Here is a 21,130-nt window from a genome sequence, read left to right on the forward strand (position 1 = left end):
GGGGAATTCCCAAAATTAATACGCTAAGAAAAATATAATAATAATAACGCGTCACTAAAGACGCGACAAAACACGACATGGTTCCTGAATAATCCCATGTCGCTTCTAGATAGATATGTAGTTACTTGGTACGAGTCTCTCTACCAGAAAATGAATAAATACCCCATGGATGTGGCGTGTGGACCCACATCTTATTCTCACTTATCTTAGCTTCTGATAACTACTGTCTAAATATTTTTCATTTTTTTAAGTGAAGATTTGCACACACATCCCATCCATTATCAAAAAAAAAAAAAAAAAAAAAAAAAAAAACCTCTCTCTCACCTTCCAACATGAACCCTACTACCACTCCTCACACCCCCGAGCGTGCTGCCCCCACTCCTGAAACAAGAACCGGTGCTCGCCTTTAAGTCAATCTCAGAATTTACAAAGATTTTGGGAAGTCTTACTGGTCCCCACATTCCGCAAGAGGTTATTACCGATAATAATCCTGCACCTCATCGCCGTGACACAGGTCCAATGCGCCGCGCACGAGCATCTGAGGAAAGATTTAACCCTAAGGGCAAAGCCTACAATGAGGAGGCTAAGTCAAAACCCCTCTATGATTGCCAGCAATGCGGCAAAAATTCATCCCACAATACGGATGGACACAAACAATGTGCAAAATGCAATGCACGAGGCCATCTGGCGTCCGAATGTACCAGAAACCATAATAGGTCTGGTAAGAATCGTCCTAAATCTAATTATAATATGTCACTGCATAAGCAAACAGTCCTTAATAACACTCTGTCGAATTCTACTGTTAATACACAGGTTTCAACAAGTCCACCTCAAGTACTCGATGACTTAAACGAAGCTCATTCGATAGAAAAGAATAAAAAAGAGATTTCATTACATCCCAAAAATCTATTAAATTTATCATTTTATGCTCAAACATATCAAAACCCTTCTCTCACGAAACCACCATTAATGATCTTTGGCACCCAGCCTAGAATCTCTATGGAGTTAATCAACCCCACAATATTGTCATGGCATGATCAATGCGTCACTGCTACTCTCGAATCTGAATTTATACACTCACCTTCTCATATAAGAGTTTCATCTTTATCTTCCTCGAATGTTATCCCTAACGATGATGTCCATATCTTAGCCAAACTCCATCTCAATCAAGAGAGGGCTGACAAAAGAATCATAGTTTTTGTTAACTTCGAAGGGGAAAAATATGAAGCTTTGGTTGACACAGGCGCGAGTGTTACGTGTATCCGAAAAGATATTATCCTTAAACATAACAAAGAAATCTCTCCTGTTGCAGGTGTTATCACTCTAGCCGATGAGAGCCTGACTATTCCCCGTATAGGTGTGGTAGAAAATATAGAACTCGCATATGGCAGTCGAATCGTATCGGCAACGTTAGAAGTGATCAATCGATCATACCCCTTTATCATAGGGATGGATTTATTTTATCAGCTTGGATTTGGACTCTCGGGCTGCCACAATCCAGGGCAAGATGCTATCCAGTTACCCGAACCTGAGGAAGATAAACGTCCCTCCCTCATCCCTGGTTCTATACCAGAAGAAGAGCATACCAAAACATTTATCATTGAGAAAAAAGTGTTTATGAAAAAGATCTCACGTCCACTAGTCGACAATGCCCGGATACCTAAACAGAGCTCATGCCCCGTACCGGAAATGAAAGTATTTTTACCAATCCCAGAGGGTACAGTCCTCTATAGGCGATCACGTCCTTTTGCTGAAAAACAAATGTCCATCCTCAATGAAGCCATAGAAAAATGGTTGATAGATGACGTTATCACACTTGCCCCTGTAGGCAATGTGCACAATAATACTCTTACACTCACAGCAAAGAAAGACCAAAATGGCAATAAAACGTTATGGCGAGTATGTCTTGACCCTCGACCCTTAAACAAACATCTACCAGATGATAACTATCCATTACCTCTTATAAATGATATTATTATTCGTCTCGCTGGTCATGCCATATTTACAACTATTGATCTCTCACAAGCGTATCATCGCATGCCAATTAATGAAGCAGATCAACCCTTAACAGCGTTTATGCATCAGGGTAAACAATACATGTTTAAGAAGGCACCTTTTGGCTTGAAACCATTGTCCAGTCTATTTCAACGAGGAATGTCTCGCATTCTTGGTGATCTTCCTTTCGTCTACAACTTCATTGACGATATCGTTATTTTTTCAAAGAACAGAGAGGAACATGCCGAACATGTACGCACTGTGATTATCCGTCTCAACGATGCTAAGTTAATCATCAACAGTGGTAAATGTAATTTCTACAGTACGCAAATTTCATTGCTCGGCTTCATAATAGGCCTGCATGGTAAAAGTGTTGACCCCTCTAAATTCGCAAATATCGATGATTGGGAGCCTCCAACTACTGCTAAGCAAATTCAATCGTACTTAGGCACATTCAACTTTTTCCGCGAATATATACCACTCATTAGTGAAGTTGCTGCACCCTTGGATGCTCTGAGATGTCGAACAGACACTTTCACATTGAATGAAGACCAGTTACAATCTTTTAATGCCTTAAAGTCCCTGCTTACTCATGCACCAGTATTATCCTTCCCCAATTTTAATCACCCGTTCTACGTCGCGACGGATGCATCTGATGTTGGGATTGGTGCTGTACTGTATCAATTACCCCGAGGCATAAATCATCCGAAAGATATAAATTATATCTCATTCATGGCACGATCACTACATCAAAGCGAACGAAAATACAGCGCAACAAAGAAAGAACTCCTGGCCATTGTCTTTGCTCTTAACAAATTCCACTACTATTTATGGGGTAGACATTTCGATCTGTACACAGATCATCGTGCATTAATGTTTATTCATTCTCAACCTGATATGAATGCCATGATGACTAATTGGCAGGACGTAATATTACGATATTCATTTACGGTGCATTACCGACCAGGAGTACTCAATGTTCTACCTGATGCTTTATCACGTCTATTCCCAGCACGCATGACTCTAAGACAACAAGCACTAGATGTGCATAATGAACCTATGTTAGCATACATCCATGCTATTCAAGATTCTGACAATCCACGAAACATCGTACCCGAAGAAAAACGGCGAGATGTCATGTACCGCGCTCATGCGATGGGCCACATCGGCACTAATGCTATGGTTAAATCTATCCATTCTGATGGCAAAACATGGCCACATCTAGCAAAAGACTGTACTGATTTTATCAAACGATGTCAATCATGCCAACGTATGAATATTGCGAAAAAGGGTTACCACCCACTGAAAGCCATTCATGCCCAATTACCAGGAGAACATGTTGCTATTGATATAGCTGGCCCTTTCACAACATCTGAGAAGAACAACTCTTACCTGTTAATTATCGTTGACGTTTGTACCCGCTTTGTATTACTTGATGCACTACCTGATAAATCTGCTCTTACGGTTGCTACGGCGCTGTTTAAGCGATTTACAGACATCGGTTTTCCTCGGATCATTCAGTCCGATAACGGCAAAGAGTTTGTCAATGAGCTACTACGCATCATTACCTCGCGAATGTTTATTGATCACAGACTAATTACTCCTTACCATCCCCGAGGCAATGGTGTAGCTGAAAATCATGTTAAAACTGCATGCCAAATGATTAGAAAACAAATAAGACACGACAACAAACAATGGGATAATCATGTTCCGTTTGTCCAACTAAATGCTAATACTCGTATAGTCAGCCTCCACAACTCCTCTCCTTTCTCTCTATTTTTTGCGCGCAAAGCCAATGGCTTCAGCAACTATACTGATGAAGATGGGAAACCTATGAGTCAAGAAGAGTTACTTGAAAGGCTCAAATACATGACAGAAATAGTCTTCCCTGCAATTCGACGCAAGTCTAAACGAACTCAGCAGAAAATGATAGAGCGATTTAATGCTACGGTACTTTTGAATGAGTTCCCTGACGGAGCTAAAGTCATGACTCTCGATCCAATCCGTGGTAATAAACTTACCCCACGTTATGAAGGACCCTACACTGTTGTGAACAAGAGTTCTCATGGTTCCTACATACTCAAGGATGGCACAGGTGCAATTCTGGCCAGACATTATGCTCCATCTCAATTGAAACTCGTACTTGATGACTTTGAAGACACGGACACATATGAAGTGGAAACTATAATTGATCATCGGCAAAATGCCTCGTCCCCTCATGAGTATGAATACCTCGTCAAATGGAAAAATTATCCACATGATCTCAATACATGGGAACCTGAAGAACACTTCATTGAACGACAATGTATAACTGAATATTGGGCCAATCATCACGCCTCTAAGATTGTTAATGCTAGCTCCAAACGACCTCATAATTCCCTATCAGAACCTGTTGACTCGGTGCAGAATGTGTCGCCAACGTCTGATGACCATACATCTGTCAGAAAAACCTCTCGACCTAAACGTCGACGCATGCGTCGTTAGATATATCACGACCGCCTTATTTATACCCACCTCAGTATCCATAACAGTAACAATCACAATAAGAGTAATAGCAATAACCATAAAAAAAATAAAAAAAAAAAAAAAAAAAAAATTTAACAATCATACAAATCAACAATCGCAAAGCTTTATTTCTTCTCTTTACGGTTGCTATTTCTACTTGAAGTAGGACGCAGATTGTATCTCCTTGACCGTCCTACTTGCTTCTGCAAATCCTCCACCTGCTTGGTCAGATTTGCAATTATCTCTCCTTGCTCACGCACCATCTTGTAAAGAGCTACGATGTCCAAGACCATCGTGTCTACTTCCTCCAATACTTTACGGCGCTGATGATGCTGCGCACGTTCAGATTCTCCATCATCCTCCTCACCGCGCTTCCGCACACCAAGCGAAGTCCCTGTGGATGACTCGGTCACAATAGACCCACCAATCTCTAGAGACGGCGAGCGATCACGATAACGAGGATCCCCTCTCTCTCTCCAAAGTGCATGACGGTCGGCTTGTCTGAAGGCAGGATCTCTATCATCGTGCTCAAAACTATTCTCCCCACTAGTGAAAGAAAAGTGAAGTTCAACAGGTGAACTTGAAGGTGAACTTTGAGGAACATTCTTGGAAGACATTCTGAATATGTGTATAATGGAATTGTTCACAGGAATATGAGTGTCTTGAAGTTTAGCTGAAAGTGTGAGAATGGCGAAATGAAGAATGAAGGAATGAAAACGAAATGGCAATCAATTTATGCCCACAAGCATCCATTCACATCCTTTTTCTTCAATTGCCATTAGTCATTTCAAATGGCGTGATGTTCAGAACAAATGAACCAATGAATGAATGAGATTTTGGCATGCATCAAAAAAAAAAAAAAAAAAAAAAAAAAAAAACCAACAACAAATGTATTTTGAAAACAACACTTTATTCTGCAACTGGTTTAAAGGTTCTACACACATCTAACAACAGTGCTGCTCTTTCTTGCAAAAGCTTGCTACGAGGCGACTCTACATCAACTGACTCTAATTCAGTGAGAACCTTTCGGAGTTGTCGTTCTGACATCCCCAACGTTGACTCTTGACAACTGCTTGACGTTTCTGTCACAACTTCCGTCTCCGTTGCTACTGAAGTGACAGCAACCTGTGCATGTTGTGATGCCTTGGCTGACGCTTCTAACCGTTGCCAGTCCGCCTCCTTGACCAACATCAGGTTACGACGTCTCAGTTGCTTGAACAACGATGGCTCATGTACCCAGAATACGTCAAAATTGTCACGGCTTATAGGTCTACTGTATAAGTCAAGTTTTTGTCCTCCCTCCAGGTAAAGATACTTGCGAGGTCGCACTTCATCCCCATCCTGATAGAGTGGACTCTCTGTCCGCGCCCTGAAATTGCAGTGTTCACTCTCCAAAAAGAGCTTCTTGATCCTGCGCCCATCCCTGGTAGGACGCTCCCATGGTACATAAGAAAACACTGGGTCAGCGGGTGGACCATCAGTAGAAGGTGAAGTCTGGCGACTTGCGCTCTTATCACTTTCCAATTCCTCACGAGCGCGTTTTTTGCCAGCAACTTTGCTGGTGGAAGAAGAAGCAGTGTTGTTGGAGAAAGACATAATTCAAGCAATGCAAAGAATGATAAAATGAGATTTGAAAGCCTGCTTTGTGTTGAGAAGAGTTTGAGTGACAACAATGTTTTAGGAATGAAGGAATGAAAAGCACAATGACCCCCAGTTGATTCTCCTCATTGCTTTTCTCATTACAACTCTCCTTCATCCTGATTCGTTCCTGACATTACAAATCTTTTTCTCCACATGATCTGATCCTGGCTGATCTTTCAAACCAATCATCATTGTGAGTTATAATCGTGTCCTATAAGTGTCACTGATTTGAACCAATCTTTGAACCTGATTCATGCATGTGTAAGAATCTAAAAAAAAAAAAAAAAAAAAAAAGAAGAGAGAGAAACATGATGCTCGGATATTTGAGCAAATTATTTTGTTCCTGAAAAAAAAAAAAAAAAAAAAAAAAAATTTTTTTATGCGCTTACATAAAATAAAGAACTAAGCAATCGCGATCATCCTTCGCGTCCGTTCTCAACCCGCTTGGTGCCTGGAATGTTATGCTTTATTCCTCAATAAAAGAGAAAGTTGTTGTATATTTCAATATACAAGATAATAACGGCCCAGCTATAAGATTAAGAAAAATACTAAAAACACACTAGGAACATACTAGGGGAATTCCCAAAATTAATACGCTAAGAAAAATATAATAATAATAACGCGTCACTAAAGACGCGACAAAACACGACATGGTTCCTGAATAATCCCATGTCGCTTCTAGATAGATATGTAGTTACTTGGTACGAGTCTCTCTACCAGAAAATGAATAAATACCCCATGGATGTGGTGTGTGGACCCACATCTTATTCTCACTTATCTTAGCTTCTGATAACTACTGTCTAAATATTTTTCAGCTATGATGTCAGTGCAGCTACTTGGGAGCCATGCAGCAGCTTTAACCAGGCCCACACCATTGACGACTACTGGAACTCAAAACGCACCTTCTAAAAAATGAATTATATATCTCCATCAAGGCGGTTGTCCGAATCCTGTATGGATTTAAGTGCCTAAGTATATTTTATATCTATCAATCATTCTTTTTAAAAACAAATAGAGTTTCGATAAAGCATGCTGCGGCAATCATAGATATCTAAAATAAGAGATCCTGAATCATACTTATGGCAATTGAACTTTAGTATCTTGGCTTGGATGTGGAAGTGGAGTGAGCCATGTACCGCTATTCGCGAGCTACCTGTCCAACTATATTGGATCAACGTGTTTAAAACTACAAGATCAACCCCCTCACTACCTCAAACTGCATACTTTTTTAAATATATTTCAAAGATGTTTCCATCGATATCAATGCGCCTTTCGCCAACTTCTGGATATTGCTCAATTCTTTGGATCTTGGGTGACTACTTGGATTCGGATGACCGCCTAAGTGGAAGACACTGTACTCAAAAGAAGCTGTAAGGGCTAAACTATTAATATCACTATTACCATCATTATTATTATACATAGACAGCGCCTGGCTGCTACTGTCTTTTGTGCCTCAGCATACGCGTTGATATTTCCGATACCTTTTTCTTCACTATTCATACAGTTCAAGTCGACACCTGCGGGGACGCTCTCCCAATTTATCAGCTTGGCGGTCAGTAGTGCCTCCCAGCTTTAACCTCTTGAGTCTTGTGCAGTTGAGAGCTATTGCAGGAGTATCCTCGGACTGATCTATGTTTGTATCTCTGATAATTACCCATGGATAGCATCTGTGAATAATCGTCTGTTATGTTTTTTTTTTTTTTTTTTTTTTTAAAAAAAAAAGGTACTCGACCTCTTCCAACCTCTCCACCATTGTCACTCACGCGCTAGCGCCCTCAGGCGATTAATAACGTTTCCAGCTGCACCAGATCCTGCACCACACTCTTTTTTGAAGTCCAGAACGCGATAAATAAGAATAAAGCTTCACGTGATAATATTTTTTGCATATGCCAAAGTAATGGAAGAATATAGGATCGTATGTGATACAAAAAGTTGTATAAGCCTCCTTCTCCTCCGGAGGGTCAGAATTCAAGAGGAGGGTTCGGATCTTTTTGTTGCAAAACATCAAATACATCAAAAAAAAAAATAATTAATTTCATCATGGCTGGATTCCATCCTCATATGCCCGCTACGCGTTACTCGGTCGTTGGAAAAGCTTTTGGCGCCGCCATGTGGTTCTGGGTCATGTATAAGGCCAAGGAGGAAGGCCCAGCTGTTCTTGTATGTTTTTTTTTTTTTTTTTTTTTCTCATCCTGTTTGATATGGATAACACAAAGCACGCAATCAACTTGTCTCCCCTTTAGCCCATTGGAACAGAACAATGGATTATAGATAGCGAATATCGATATAACAAATAACGAGGACAAAAAAAAAAAAAAAAAAAAAAAACAGACAAATCACTGGAAGCAATTTACAAGGGTTAGCATAGTCGGATAGCTCGGAAAGCAACATCTTGAGGGGAAAAAAAAAAAAAAAAAAAAAAAAAAAAAAAAAGGAAACCGAGCACCATATGTTTTAATAAGGAATTGGGAATTGGAAAGAAACAAGTTACAGGAAATATTTGTGGATCAAAAGAAGAATACAACATCACTTTAAAAAAAAAAAAAAAAAAAAAAAAAGTATTCGGCCAAACTTCGCCTATACCTCATACTTTATTATCAACATCCTTTCTTCCCTATCCCTTTAATATTAGTCCCCTTCTCTATAATATGTCCTAATAATTCTATTATAAGCAACTAACTAAATCTTTTATTTTATTTTCTGGGGGGCCATCATCAACCTTACTTTCTGGATTTTTATAGGGACTCCGTCATCCTTGGGATGGTCACGGTCACGGACATGGGCATGGACACAGTGCTGAAGGCGAACATCACTAAAAGAAAAAAGAAAAAGAAAAAAAACGTTGCCAAAAGTTACCAGATTGAGGGTCTGAAGAAGGAATCCATTTCCTTTCTTTATCTCTCTCTCTCTCCTCACATTCCCCTCTCTCCTCACTCTCCGAAACCTTTGTCCCTATAAACGAGATGGAATTATAGATAGCAATAGAGGAGTATTTTAATTTTTTTTTTTTTTTTTTTTTTTTTTTTAATCAAGAACATCTTCAGTAGCCAAAAAAAAAAAAAAAAAAAAAAAAAAAAAAATGAAGCTCTCCATGTCTTTTGCCTCTTATTTCTCCTCTAAAAAAAAAAAGTTTAAGACAAGTACCAAAAAAAACAATGCATGGAGTTCCTTTATTATTACTATCGTAAATGAAAATAAAAAAAGTCAGCCAAAAACAAAAAAAAAGAGAGAGAGATAGAGGCCATTATGATAATGATTATTAGTTTATATGCATGTAGTATATAGTGTATAAAAGAAATTATAAATAGAGTTTTCCTGGAGGAGGAGGTGGTGGTGGACGATAATGTCGGTGATGTGGGCCCTGAGGATGTGGCTGTTGCGGCAGATGTTGATGTCTAGGATGAGGCGATTGTTGAGGATGTGGATGGTGCTGATGGTGTTGAGGATGATGATGTGATTGTGGAGGAGGTGGTGGATATTCATGATAGGAGGGATGTTGCGGAGGGGGCGGTATTGCAGGGTCATGATAACTAGGGCCTTCGGGTCCTGGTCCTCCACGACTAAAGGTTGGACTATGACCGTGACCATGACTATGACCGTGACCATGACTATGGCTGTGACCATGACCATGGCCACCGTGGCTGTCAGATCCTTCGTTCCCATATGGCATGCCAGGTTCTTGTCTTGGTGTCATACTCGGATCATAACGAACGCGACTTCGTGCATCCTCTGGAATTGACTCTGCTTTCCTTTTCGTAGATAGGATCACACCCGATTGAGGAGTCAACGGCGAGGTTACAGAATCTATATAAGAAAATACATATATCAATTACCATGACAAATCGATGAAATGAAAATGCCTTTTTTTTTTTTTTTTTTTTTTTTTTTTCTTTTTTTACCTCGCCGCGTTAGAGCAGTTTCTGTGAGGTGATCAATCCGCTCACGCATCCATTGGATAGTCCGATCATGAGATGCCTGCATCTGTTGTAATTTCTGCGTATATTGTCGAAGAGACATGTACGCGTTTTCAACAAAATGAAGTCGACTCTCAAGGTCCTTCACATTGTTCGATTGACGATCGTTCAATGGCTGAGGGTTTGGTCCTGGAGAGCTTGGCGGCCGTGACTGTTGTTGCTGATGATGGGCAGACGCAGTAGGAGATGGGAGTGCAGGTGATGGCATCGCTTGAAAAGAGGGACCAGGAGTAACTGGGTTAGCAGGATGAAGGGGATGCGGGGCATTAACCTTGTTATTAGGGGGTAATGAGGGTGTTGGATGGGGAGAGTCCTTGTGATGAACAATAGGGCCGCCTCCCATGGAGGATAGTCGATCATGTCGATGATGTGGGTCATGATATCCAGGATGAGATGCGTGGTGAGGTTGAGGAGATTCATATGAGGCATGAGCACTCACAGGAGCACTCACAGGAGCACCTGTCGAGTTTCGTTTTGAGGCCACATGGCGATCTTCTCCATCAATAGGGGTGATCTCGCTTGGGTTTCCAAAAGGCGGATTCGCCACCGCATCTCTAGGAGATTCTAGATGCGGATTTTGCCCTCTGGGCGAGTGGCCCGGAGCAACTGGTCCCTCCCCAATAGACCCACGCGGCCTCTGGAGTGGACGCGGCGACATTGGCTGCTGTTGATGTTGATTGTAAGCACCCGCATTGTCAGCAGGTCGGGGTGACCGAGGAGAAGCCTCTTGGTGAGGTCCACTGAGAGGGCTACTACTATGATCGGATGCCCGGCTTTGTAGACTCGCCTTCCGATGGTCAATGATTGATATGCTTTGGTTGCGAGGATATCCTCCCGGTGCTCCACTAGAACGAGGCGATGTCGGCTGAGGTAGTGGTCGTGAAGGGTGTGAATTGTGACCATAGCTGTAAGGACCATCGGACGAGTGGATGCTTGGATATGTATGTGATCGTTGATGAATGTCAGGTCTGTGTGCATCATGTGGTTGATGAGGATAAGGATAGGGTGGGGGTCGATAATCGGATAAGCTTCGAGGCTAAAATTATATTTTGATTTCAAGATGAGAGTCGTGTTATTTATCCACGTATGTCAAGGACATAAAAAAATAAAAATAAAAAAACGTAGTCAAGCAAAACAGTTGAATTGCACTTGTTCTTACCATGTCATCCCGATGCTGTTGTTCTCTAGGATTATGCGTATGGGGAGGATGGCGACTCATATTATGGTGTTGTTGCCCTGGATTGGGTTTGCTTTCAGGACCTCGAGGATGAGTGGGGTTTCCTGGAGGCGGTATTTGGCTACCTTCGCCGCTGTTTGACCTCGACCTATCGTTTCTCTGAAGGAAGTAGCCCTTTCCATGCTCAAACACAACTCGAGATGTTGCTGGGGCAGTGTTCAGCGACCTTGCAGATTTGCGCTTGATATTTTTCCGTAATTGTGGGAAATCGCGCTGGAAGTGAGGATGGTAGAATTGCCACCGCTGTGTTTCGGGGTTCTTACGATTCATATTGGACTCCTCTATTAAACAAAGTAGTAAAGATATAAAAGAATTAGGACCAGACGGATGTAGGGTTTTACCAAGCACAATAATATATGGATATCATGCATCGCTCAGTTTGATGAAAAGCGTTACCTCTATCATATCGGTAAACTATCAGAGTGAAGCATAGAAGAAGCATAAAAAGATGTAGGCAGGAACAACAAAGGCCACAAATAAGGAAAGAAAAAAGTTAGTTTGGAATAAGACGTTTGTGCTAATAGCTAGATAATGATCCAATCATCAACCAATCATTGAGACGACACTTACTCTTATGAAACCCGTACACTAATAGAAATGTATGCGCCGAAGAGAAAAAAAAAAAAAAAAAAAAAAAAAAAACTAGTGTTAGTTTGTTTTTGGAGGGTGGGAGGGACATTGAAAAGGCAATAGCGGATTTTTTTTCCTTCTATATCGCCTCTAATGAGTATTTTCACGCACTATTCAACTGTCGGACAAAACTTTGCCAGTTATTATGCTTGAAAAACTTTGGAAGAACAGTATCAGAGAGCTTGATACAGTTGTAGACATAAAACATATCTCCTTCCTTGGCCCAAGAAATAAGGTGTTGGATAGATTGATCCTCCACCATTCTGTTTAGTTTTAGTAAAGCAAAGAAGAAGAGATGAGAGAGGAAGAAAAAGGAAGTATAATAAATAAACAGGGTTGGTCATTATTTCAAATCTTCCTCCTTCCAACAGGAAACGACCATGTAGGGAAAATAATAATAAAAAGAAATACAAGCAAGTTGTGTTTTACCTAAACAGCTTATCGACAAACATGCTGCGGACTTTGACAGGTTTGCGCGGATCACTAGCGGACAACCCTTGCGAGTCTGAGCCCTCCTCGTTTTTGGCAGAAGAAGAACCATCGTCAGCGTCCCTAGAGCCTGACCCGTCTTCATTCTCTTCGGACTCGTCATCCTCAAGGTTGTCATCATCCGACATGATCTCGTCACGCATATCGTTATCATCCTCTCCTGTGGGACTATCATTCATTGATGGGCTGGTCTTTTCATTACCATTGTTTTCCTCATCGCCTTGTCCGCTTTGTTGGTCTGATCTGCGATAAAGACTTTGTCTTTCATGTGTATGCTCTCCATTCCAAGGATGGCTGTTGTTGTAACCTGATTGATGACGGCGACGGTCATCATCTAAACTACTACTGCTTCGGTTCTGTTGTTGAGACTGATGCTGGCTCTCATTAACGCTACTGTCGTTGTTATGGCTGTATTCGTACAAATTACCCGAGGACTCTTGACGATGATGCTGAGAATGCTGAGGATGCTGGTATTGATGATGCTGTTGTTGATGGTTATCATAGGTGGGGGATATTGATTGGCGACCAAGTTTTGACAAGTCCCTTCTGGACAAGGGATTGTTTTCTGCAGTGTTATTTTCATCCAAGGACGCAGAGAAGGGACGATCATGTGGATCTGATAGCGTGCGATCGTTATCGTAATCTTGATTGCGACGAAGATGGCGTTTAACATTGTCAGATGCAGCATTGTCGCTTTGTGAAACAGTTGAGACGGTCATGGTGGTGAGGGGTGGCGTTGGTATCGATGAAATCGTAGAGTCAGGTGTGGCGATAACGCACGTCGGTGACGCGGTGGCGACGGCCGCGAGTGTAGCAAGGTTTAGAGAAAAGGTTCGCGTGTCGCTTGCAACGGGGGTGGAAGTGGACGAGGGTAAGGAGACCTCAGGTGGCTCGTCAGACTGTGGCTGGGGCCAGGACGTTGGCGAAGAGACTGAAGGCGATGGGAGTGGGGGAAAAGACGAAGGATTACTATCGAGCGCGTGATCCATAAAAAGGAATGGCGGGCAGAAAAGAAAGTGAGCAGAGTGAAGCGATCCGTGCGTGTGTGCTATTTGATTGATATTTGAATATGATTTTTTAAATATGAATTGGAAGTGAAATGAATTGATTGAATTGGGATGAATAGAAATTGAGTTGGCACGTTAGTATGATTAAGGGCACGAAATAGTACAGGCATGAACAGACAGAAATGCATGGTATGGAATTGTGGAATGGAGGGAAGAAAGATAGGAGGAACACAACAATGTGGTTTGTCATCCGATAAATAAAAAAAAAATAAAAAAAATAAAAAAAAGAGTGAACGGAAACCCTTTCTACGCCCCAATTTTTCATTATACCCGCGCACTCGCTCTTACTCACGCGCCCATGCAGTCAATATTTTTTTTGTTTCTTTTCCTTGCACATTTTTTTTAGTTCTTTGCACTCCCATCACAAATTTGATGGAAAAAAGAAAAAGAAAGAAATGAAATGAGATGAAATGAAATAGCAATAAACACCGGGAACACACAGATACACAAACACACGCGCACGAAATTAGAAAAAAAGTTATACATTAAAAGATAATGGTTATACGACATAATAAGAAAAACAAGCACCTGATTGCTGAAAAAGTTTCTTTTTCTGGGCATCTGGGCATGTGGGCATGTGCTTGAAAGTGAAACCTGGCCCAAGCAGAGACACACAACAATGCAACACCGACTGAAAATGCATGGTAAAAATAACATTATTTCAGGTACCAAAAACTCAATGTGTCACTCTTTTTTCTTTTTTGCATTACATCTCTGTTAGCAAGTGTGGAATGGACAAAGAGCCAAAGATCGGATACGTGAATGACTGGATGCTTAGGAAAAAGGATATAAATAATTATGAAGAGCAACCAGAATAGCTATTAACCATAGCAGGTATAGATGCAAATAGCTCTCATTCATTCATTCATTCATTCATTCAAGTATGTGTATACAGTAAATAATAAACCGATGTGTTTGTGGAAAAAAAAAAGAGCACTGCCTGAAAGAGTAATATGAATGTCTGAGGGTAATGGTGGGATGCTGCTTTTTATGAGCTCACAATATGGTTGTGTGACAAGAGGAAAACGGCAGAGAAAAAAGGGTTTTCCTGAGCCAAGTGGGTCATAGCAGTGCATCAAGCATCGACTCGGAAGTTGGTCATGCACATATTGCATTTTGTGGCACATTCATTGCAATTGCAGTTACAATTACAATTGAATAGATTGGCGGGGAACATGAGCAAAAAGTCGTAAACAAATAAAGCAAGTGCATGTAATCTCCCCCACTCCCCACAATCCTTTATCCATTTTTTCATTTTTTGGCTGGTGTCACTTCTTTGAGACAGAATGTGTGTGAATGTATGGATGTATCTCTGTGTCTGTATGAGGAAACGAGACATTCATTACATACACATGCACAACATAAATAAGGTGATCGAACGATCAGACCAAGGTGTATATAAAGAGTTTGATGGGCTGAACGGAAGAAAAGAAGAGCAAGTACCTTTTTGGAAAAGTAAAAAAGAAAAAGGAAAAATAATAATAATAAAAAAAGACCTTTCAAAAATTGAGGCTAGAGGGTCAGAGATAGAAGAACTAAACTTTGACAGAGAAATTAGAGAACCAACCCAAAAGAAGCAAAGAACCAGAGAAGAACAGAAAAAAGAGCAAGTGGAGGAAGATGAAACTGTAAAAAGAGAGATCTCAAAAAAAAAAGAGAGAGGCCGCGATTTGCATCGATGAAAACAAATCGGCAGGTCTTTCTAAATAATAAACAATACAGTTATATAATATCTAATTATAATAGCTAATCGCATCAGTATGAAGGAAATAGAAAACATTAAAAAAAAACACGCTTAAAGTTGGCTTTCCTTCTCGGGAATGAATAGAATTGGTACAGGGAACAGAAGCTGAATCAAACGACATACGATAGGGCCTCTTTCTGTAAAAAAAAACTTTTTCTTCGTTTTACTTTCCCAAAGCTTCCCTGGTACCTTTGTCCGTGACAGTTGGTTCAGTTCATGGTCTGTTTGTTTGTTTTTTTTAGTTTTTTTTTTTTTTTTGCTCTTTTGTTTTTGTTTGTATTGTGGTGGTAGCGGTGTTGACTCTTTGACTCTTATGACGCTGTGGGGCACTTTGGCGTGCATGAAGGCACTCAGCGTCCACAAAAAAACTACCTTTTTCTTTTTCAATGAAATGCAAAAAGCGATTGAATGGGGGGGAATAAGGGGGTATGAACTGCGAAGATGATCATGGTCAATGAGATGCTCCAAATAAAATAATAATAATATATATAATAGTAATAAATGCAACGATAAACAAAAGATGAAAAAGAATTGTAACAAGCACTAAAATGTAGGGAAAATCCAGAAGACGATTGTGGTGGTGGTCTTGTTTTTTCTCAAAACAGAAACACTCTTACTCATTTTCAATCAATGATATCCTTAACCCCCCAGTCTCATAAAACCATACTTCCTGTTCAACTCTAGGCTGTCCCACACTTGGTTGCCCAATGCGATCTTGTAGGATAAACATTGATAGGCAGATTATGCGAAAGGATAAAATATCAAGAGTCTGCATTTGATTGATGCAAATGATTTTTCTTTACCTTGGCTACTTCACAATGTTTGGTCGGAAAGAAGATTGAGCGAGAATAATGATGAATGGACAAATGGACTTTTTTTTTTTTTTTTTTTTTTCTAAGATGGAAGGCAATATGCATTAAAGGTAAAAAGATTATATAATGTCAGATGAAGATGGTAAGGTCCACAATTATTGGTTCCAAATAAACATGTCCAAATAAAATAAATAACCGCACAAGATCCCACCAGTGGATCTGACGATGTGGTGTGATGCAGATTATTGCTGACTTGGAGAAGAAAGGGGAGAGAATGAATGCAAACTGCACGAGAAACAACAACAAAAAAAAAGGAACGATGGAAGCGATTAAGCATCCAATGAAAATGAAACAGTAAAAAAGAGGCATAAAAGGGCGGGAGAGATGCATGCAATGCACGACGAGTCCAAGTATGACCGAGCGATCACACACACACACACGCACATGCAGTTCAAATGCTACGAGGTCTTCTGCCGTAGTTGCAGGAAGGAAGGTGGGAAGGGAGAAAGATCACACACACAGGAGGGAACAAAGAAATATAGTTGTCACTAGTTTGGAGTTCATTGAGCCCTTTTTTAATATTTTTGCCAATGTCGTTGTTATTGTTGACATAGTCGATCATGGTCGCGACCTCTGCGAGTGAAAAGTGCATGTGTCGAGACCAAATTCCAGTCGACGTGATCGAGTAATGTATAAATGAGATGGACCATGTTGGATTGGCATATGCCCATTCAATTGAGTAACGAGTGCTCTTTAATATTTTGTGCTTTGGGCAGTGCGATGGAGAACAACGAATGGGGGAGAATAAGATGTACGAAAGAAGGAGGGACGTGCAACAACACAGACAGGCATGATAGGGGTGTTTCTGTGTATGATGTGGATGATGGAAGACGCTTTTTTTTTTTTTTTTTTTTTGGCGGGTAAATACCAAATGTAATAGAATACATCAAATTGAAAAATCACAAAAACATCGTGAATTTAAACAAGGATAAAACATGATCCCCTGGATAAGCATGGAAGGACTGGCTTCGACGGTATTTACAGTTAAAGTTAACTAGCCTACCTTACTCTTTACTTGAAGAACAATCGAGACAGTGTTCAAAAGTCTCAATAGTGTGATGACGGGGGCCTTGATGAGGTATGAGGTCCAAAGCACGGGATTAACGCGACTGCATACAAAATTTGGATCACGGATGGAAATGGGGTCAATAATTAAATAAAAAAAAAATATAAAATTAAAATTATAAGTTTATGAAATAAATAATTGTGAATGAACGATTGAATAAATGAGTAAAGGATGAAAGAATGTAAATGAGAAGGGTGAATGTGTGAATCCCGATCGTGAATGGACTAATCAACGTCGAGGACCAAGTGAGGACGAGTTATAAGAGTGTAAGTATTTGATCCGCTGCAGTGATTGCTAGCAAGTTGTGCTGGACAAGCAAGTGATTGTACACGGTATTTGTTGCAGACAAGAGATTAGAAAAAAAAAAAAAAAAAAAAAAAAAGTAGGAATTTACTTGAGGTAGTGCCAGTGACGAAGAATAGAATGAACAATAAAAAGAAGGGGGGGGGGGGAGAGGAAGGGAAAGAAAGGAGAGAGAAATAAGGAAAGAGTAAAAGAAAAGAAAGGTGGAAAGATAGAGCAGGGGAGAGAAAGAGGGAATAGAAAGATGGGAGCAAGAAAGAGAACAAAAAGAAGGAAAGAAGGAATACCAAACAGAAAAAAAGAAAAGAAAAAGCGCTGTTGGGAACAACGCTCCGACCAGAAGAGGGACGCGGACTCTGTGGGGAACACTGCAAACCATATCTACATCCTGCTCGGGCTTTCATCACCAGCTCGTTGCTGCTTCGCTATTTGCTTCCCGAATTGATGACAGAGCCAAGAGCATCGATGATGATAAAGGTCGAACAAATAAACCAAATGAAAACGAAGGTTCATTATACAAAAATTATGATTATGATATAAAATATTGAATAAATAAAATAAAATAAAACAAAGTAAGTAATAACATTTTTACATTAATAGGTAAAATAAAGTATTTCAAAAGTAAAGAAAAATTGCCGGTTCGAAAGGAGAGAGGATGGAACAACAGCAAATAACTATGCTCTTTTTTTGCGCAGGGTGACAAAACGGCTCTTGGCACGAGATGCTTGATCTACCAATGCACCCTGTTTGTTTGAATAGGCTGAATAGCTCTTCTTATGAGAAAAGAAAAGAGAGATGTAACTTCGTTTACGGTTCATCAGGATGGTGCGACGTGAGGTCCTATTAAACATATTAAACATTCAATGAAGGTAAATGATGTACGACCTTTTTTTTTTTTTTTTTTTTTTTTTTTTTTTTTCGCCCTTTGTTCATTTTTTGCCCATCGTGCGCCTGTGCGTGTCAATTATCATATCCGGCTCTCAGCTCAGCTGTGTGGGTGAAGGAAAAGGGCTCGCTGCTTCATTATGTCAACCAAACAAGGGATGAGTTACGGACCTTGGCCGGCCTTATTTGAAGCAGGGTATAAAAGCGAACTGATTTTTTATTTTTTATCGACCTTTTTGAATTCGTCCATGCCAACAATCTCTCCATTTGCTCCGCTCGTGACCTTTCACTCTCAAGCTTTGCTCAGATAACACTGAGAATCAAACAAACATTAAGATGCACAAGAAAAAAAAAGGCGGGACTCTTTTTTTTCTTCTGTTGTTGCGCGGTAGAAGGCATAAGGGCAAGGTAAACAGAGAGACCTGCATGGTACTCATTAATAACGTTAAAATACATTCATTTGTTTATTGCTCTTTCTTCATCGAGTAAATTGAGTAGATCGTCCAATTCAATTTGGAGAACCTGTCATAGTCCTATCATGGGCCCTCGGTGATTTGCCAACAAACATCGAAGAAAAGAAAAACTTTCTTATTCTATCCATAACCATCGAAAGATGGCCAAACAAAGAAGAAAAAAAAGAGCTACCTTGTCTCGCTATCCTCCCGTTTTTCTTGTTTTGTTCTCCGGCCCCGGTGATTATTACATTATTTTCGAATAAAATGCACCTCCTTTGTTTATAAGATTTAGACGACAAGTAAACCAAAAACATAAACCAAATGCCCAACAATACCTTTTATAATCTTCTTTCGCTTAATCTGCGTGTAAAATGTGAATGCATTTGTGCGTATTGTTTATGCAATGCATGTACATGTAGTTATTTACTCAAAAAAAAAAAAAAAAAAAAAAAAAACCTTCGTATATGACTCGGCTACATAGACTTCATTCTCTTGCGTTGCCATTCCGTGTGATTGACTTTCACGGACGGTATAGTATTATTAAATAGCACTGTAAATATAGTATAGAATATTGGAAGAATATAAATTGGATTCATTTAGAACAACGGACTGTTGTTGTAGGAACTTTCATTGGTCATGACTAAATGTTTTACGACAGAAAGCGTATCGCAAAAATATTTATACATGTATGCATCAACGTTCCTGAACTCAAGCTCCTTGTTCATTCATTAGCCCTTAGTTTGTTTTTTTTTGCTTTTTTTTCTCACAATCTCTTTAACATTTCCCCCAAACCAGCTCCAAAAGATCATGTATCCTTGTCATCGTATCTATAGTGCGCTTGGTTGTCGATGCCGATGCTCATGCTCACCTCGCATCCTTCTCCTCTCTCTTCCCCCTCATTATATATATGGGCTTTATTTTTTTTTTTTTTACTTTTTTATTTTTTTATACTAGTCTACTATTCTCACTCCCATTTTTTTTATTTTATTTTTTATGGTCATGCAGACTTCACTTTAGCAAGCATTGCTTTTGGTAAGCGAGTCCATGTGCATTCCCTCCTTTTCGATCTCCCTGCTTTCTTTTTTCCTTTTTTCCTTAACCATAACCTGCGGCATTTAGGAAGATCTCAAAAGGCTTTGAATGACCATTGCTACTAAATGTTCCTATCACACAGATTCACCCAGAATTCATACTAAAATAACTTATTTTTTTTTTTTACTCCGCTGGCCGTTACTATGATTCATGCCTATCTTAGTTTTTTTGCAACCACCCCGCATCATATCACATTACATTACATCTGTCATATACTGCATTCTGTATTCTGTATTCTGTATTCTGTATATTTTTGCCAGCAAGGATCGGTTCCTCGTATCAATTGTATTATATTCTAGAGGAGAAAAGGGATGGGGTTCACCAGTTTAGCTGCGGTAGGTTTATGAAAGACAAGATAAGATGCTTCCCAACATTGAAATTCATCTGTTCATTCATTCTTTAACATGTTCATACACTACGATACTGCACTGTCTGCTCACTAATGAAACGCCACAAATAATGATTATATAAAAAAGAATTGTTTTTGTTAATGTGTTAATTTGAATAAATGAGCTGCAAAATGACTCTTTTTTTTTTTTTTTATTTTTTTTTTTACATTTTTCAAAGACATTGTGTTAATTATTATTATATATATACATGTACTTTCTTTATTTCTTTGTACGCCCAAGAAATGAAATGGACCCTTGCTCATTGTGTGTTAAATCCTTTTATATAATAATATTATTATATAATATATACTATTATTGCTATTATTGCTATTATATATATATCAATGTGTTGTTATTATTTTTCACGGGATAGGATGGATGGGTGGGGGACAAGTGCTCCTGTAATATTGTCGTTATTAACAGGTATTGGGGGTGGACCCCCCCCGAAATTTCCAAAATGCACTGGTTATTCAATGAATAATATTATAATATATACATGAACATATAATTTTATTGTCATAACCATTTACCACACGACCATAATCACACTCTCATCCACATTCAAACATGGATTTTTTTTTTTTTACTCCTGTGTGAAGAAGGATTTCTATTTGATTATTCATCCCTCTTTCTATCTTCCTCCTCCTCTTCTCCTTCACTCCAACCTATCTAATCTATTTGCTCGTTGTTTGTTTCCCTTTTTTTCTTTTTTCTTTTTTCTTTCTCTTTAAGGAAGTGAAGAGGTTTAATTTGATTGTGACTCCTCAAGACGGCGTGTTGGTAATG

The 21,130-nt window shown here is 39.6% G+C and overlaps 6 protein-coding genes across 6 annotated transcripts; 2 read left to right on the forward strand and 4 right to left on the reverse strand.

The window, feature by feature from the left end:
• Nucleotides 1–4,751: 4,751 nt before the first annotated feature.
• On the reverse strand, nt 4,752–5,340 carry BCR41DRAFT_347292 (hypothetical protein). Its single transcript, XM_022023068.1, has one exon. It carries the CDS (start codon nt 5,102–5,104, stop codon nt 4,931–4,933), a length of 174 nt encoding a protein of 57 aa, XP_021884783.1. The 5' UTR covers nt 5,105–5,340; the 3' UTR covers nt 4,752–4,930.
• Nucleotides 5,341–5,398: 58 nt separating this feature from the next.
• Nucleotides 5,399–6,420, reverse strand: BCR41DRAFT_419451 (hypothetical protein). Its single transcript, XM_022029767.1, has one exon. The coding sequence runs from the start codon at nt 6,094–6,096 to the stop codon at nt 5,410–5,412; it is 687 nt and encodes a 228-aa protein (XP_021884784.1). The 5' UTR covers nt 6,097–6,420; the 3' UTR covers nt 5,399–5,409.
• A 966-nt stretch (nt 6,421–7,386) lies between these two features.
• BCR41DRAFT_393058 (hypothetical protein) lies at nt 7,387–7,769 on the forward strand (the record flags this gene model as incomplete). The annotated part of the gene is made up of 2 exons (XM_022028523.1): nt 7,387–7,511; nt 7,646–7,769. The coding sequence occupies 2 exons, from the start codon at nt 7,387–7,389 to the stop codon at nt 7,767–7,769; spliced, it is 249 nt and encodes an 82-aa protein (XP_021884785.1).
• Nucleotides 7,770–8,181: 412 nt separating this feature from the next.
• BCR41DRAFT_300367 (hypothetical protein) lies at nt 8,182–8,957 on the forward strand (the record flags this gene model as incomplete). The annotated part of the gene is made up of 2 exons (XM_022020565.1): nt 8,182–8,301; nt 8,883–8,957. 2 exons carry the CDS (start codon nt 8,182–8,184, stop codon nt 8,955–8,957), a joined length of 195 nt encoding a protein of 64 aa, XP_021884786.1.
• A 2,230-nt stretch (nt 8,958–11,187) lies between these two features.
• BCR41DRAFT_300598 (HSF-type DNA-binding-domain-containing protein) lies at nt 11,188–12,262 on the reverse strand (the record flags this gene model as incomplete). The annotated part of the gene is made up of 3 exons (XM_022020578.1): nt 11,188–11,633; nt 11,914–11,940; nt 12,094–12,262. Coding segments are annotated over 3 exons (642 nt in total), but the record flags the coding sequence as incomplete, so codon positions are not given.
• A 3,862-nt stretch (nt 12,263–16,124) lies between these two features.
• BCR41DRAFT_181094 (hypothetical protein) lies at nt 16,125–16,637 on the reverse strand. Its single transcript, XM_022019764.1, has one exon. The coding sequence runs from the start codon at nt 16,482–16,484 to the stop codon at nt 16,224–16,226; it is 261 nt and encodes an 86-aa protein (XP_021884788.1). The 5' UTR covers nt 16,485–16,637; the 3' UTR covers nt 16,125–16,223.
• Nucleotides 16,638–21,130: the final 4,493 nt, after the last annotated feature.

The sequence above is a fragment of the Lobosporangium transversale genome (assembly GCF_002105155.1).
Source record: "Lobosporangium transversale strain NRRL 3116 chromosome Unknown BCR41scaffold_5, whole genome shotgun sequence".
Classification (NCBI taxonomy): Eukaryota; Fungi; Mortierellomycota; class Mortierellomycetes; order Mortierellales; family Mortierellaceae; genus Lobosporangium; species Lobosporangium transversale.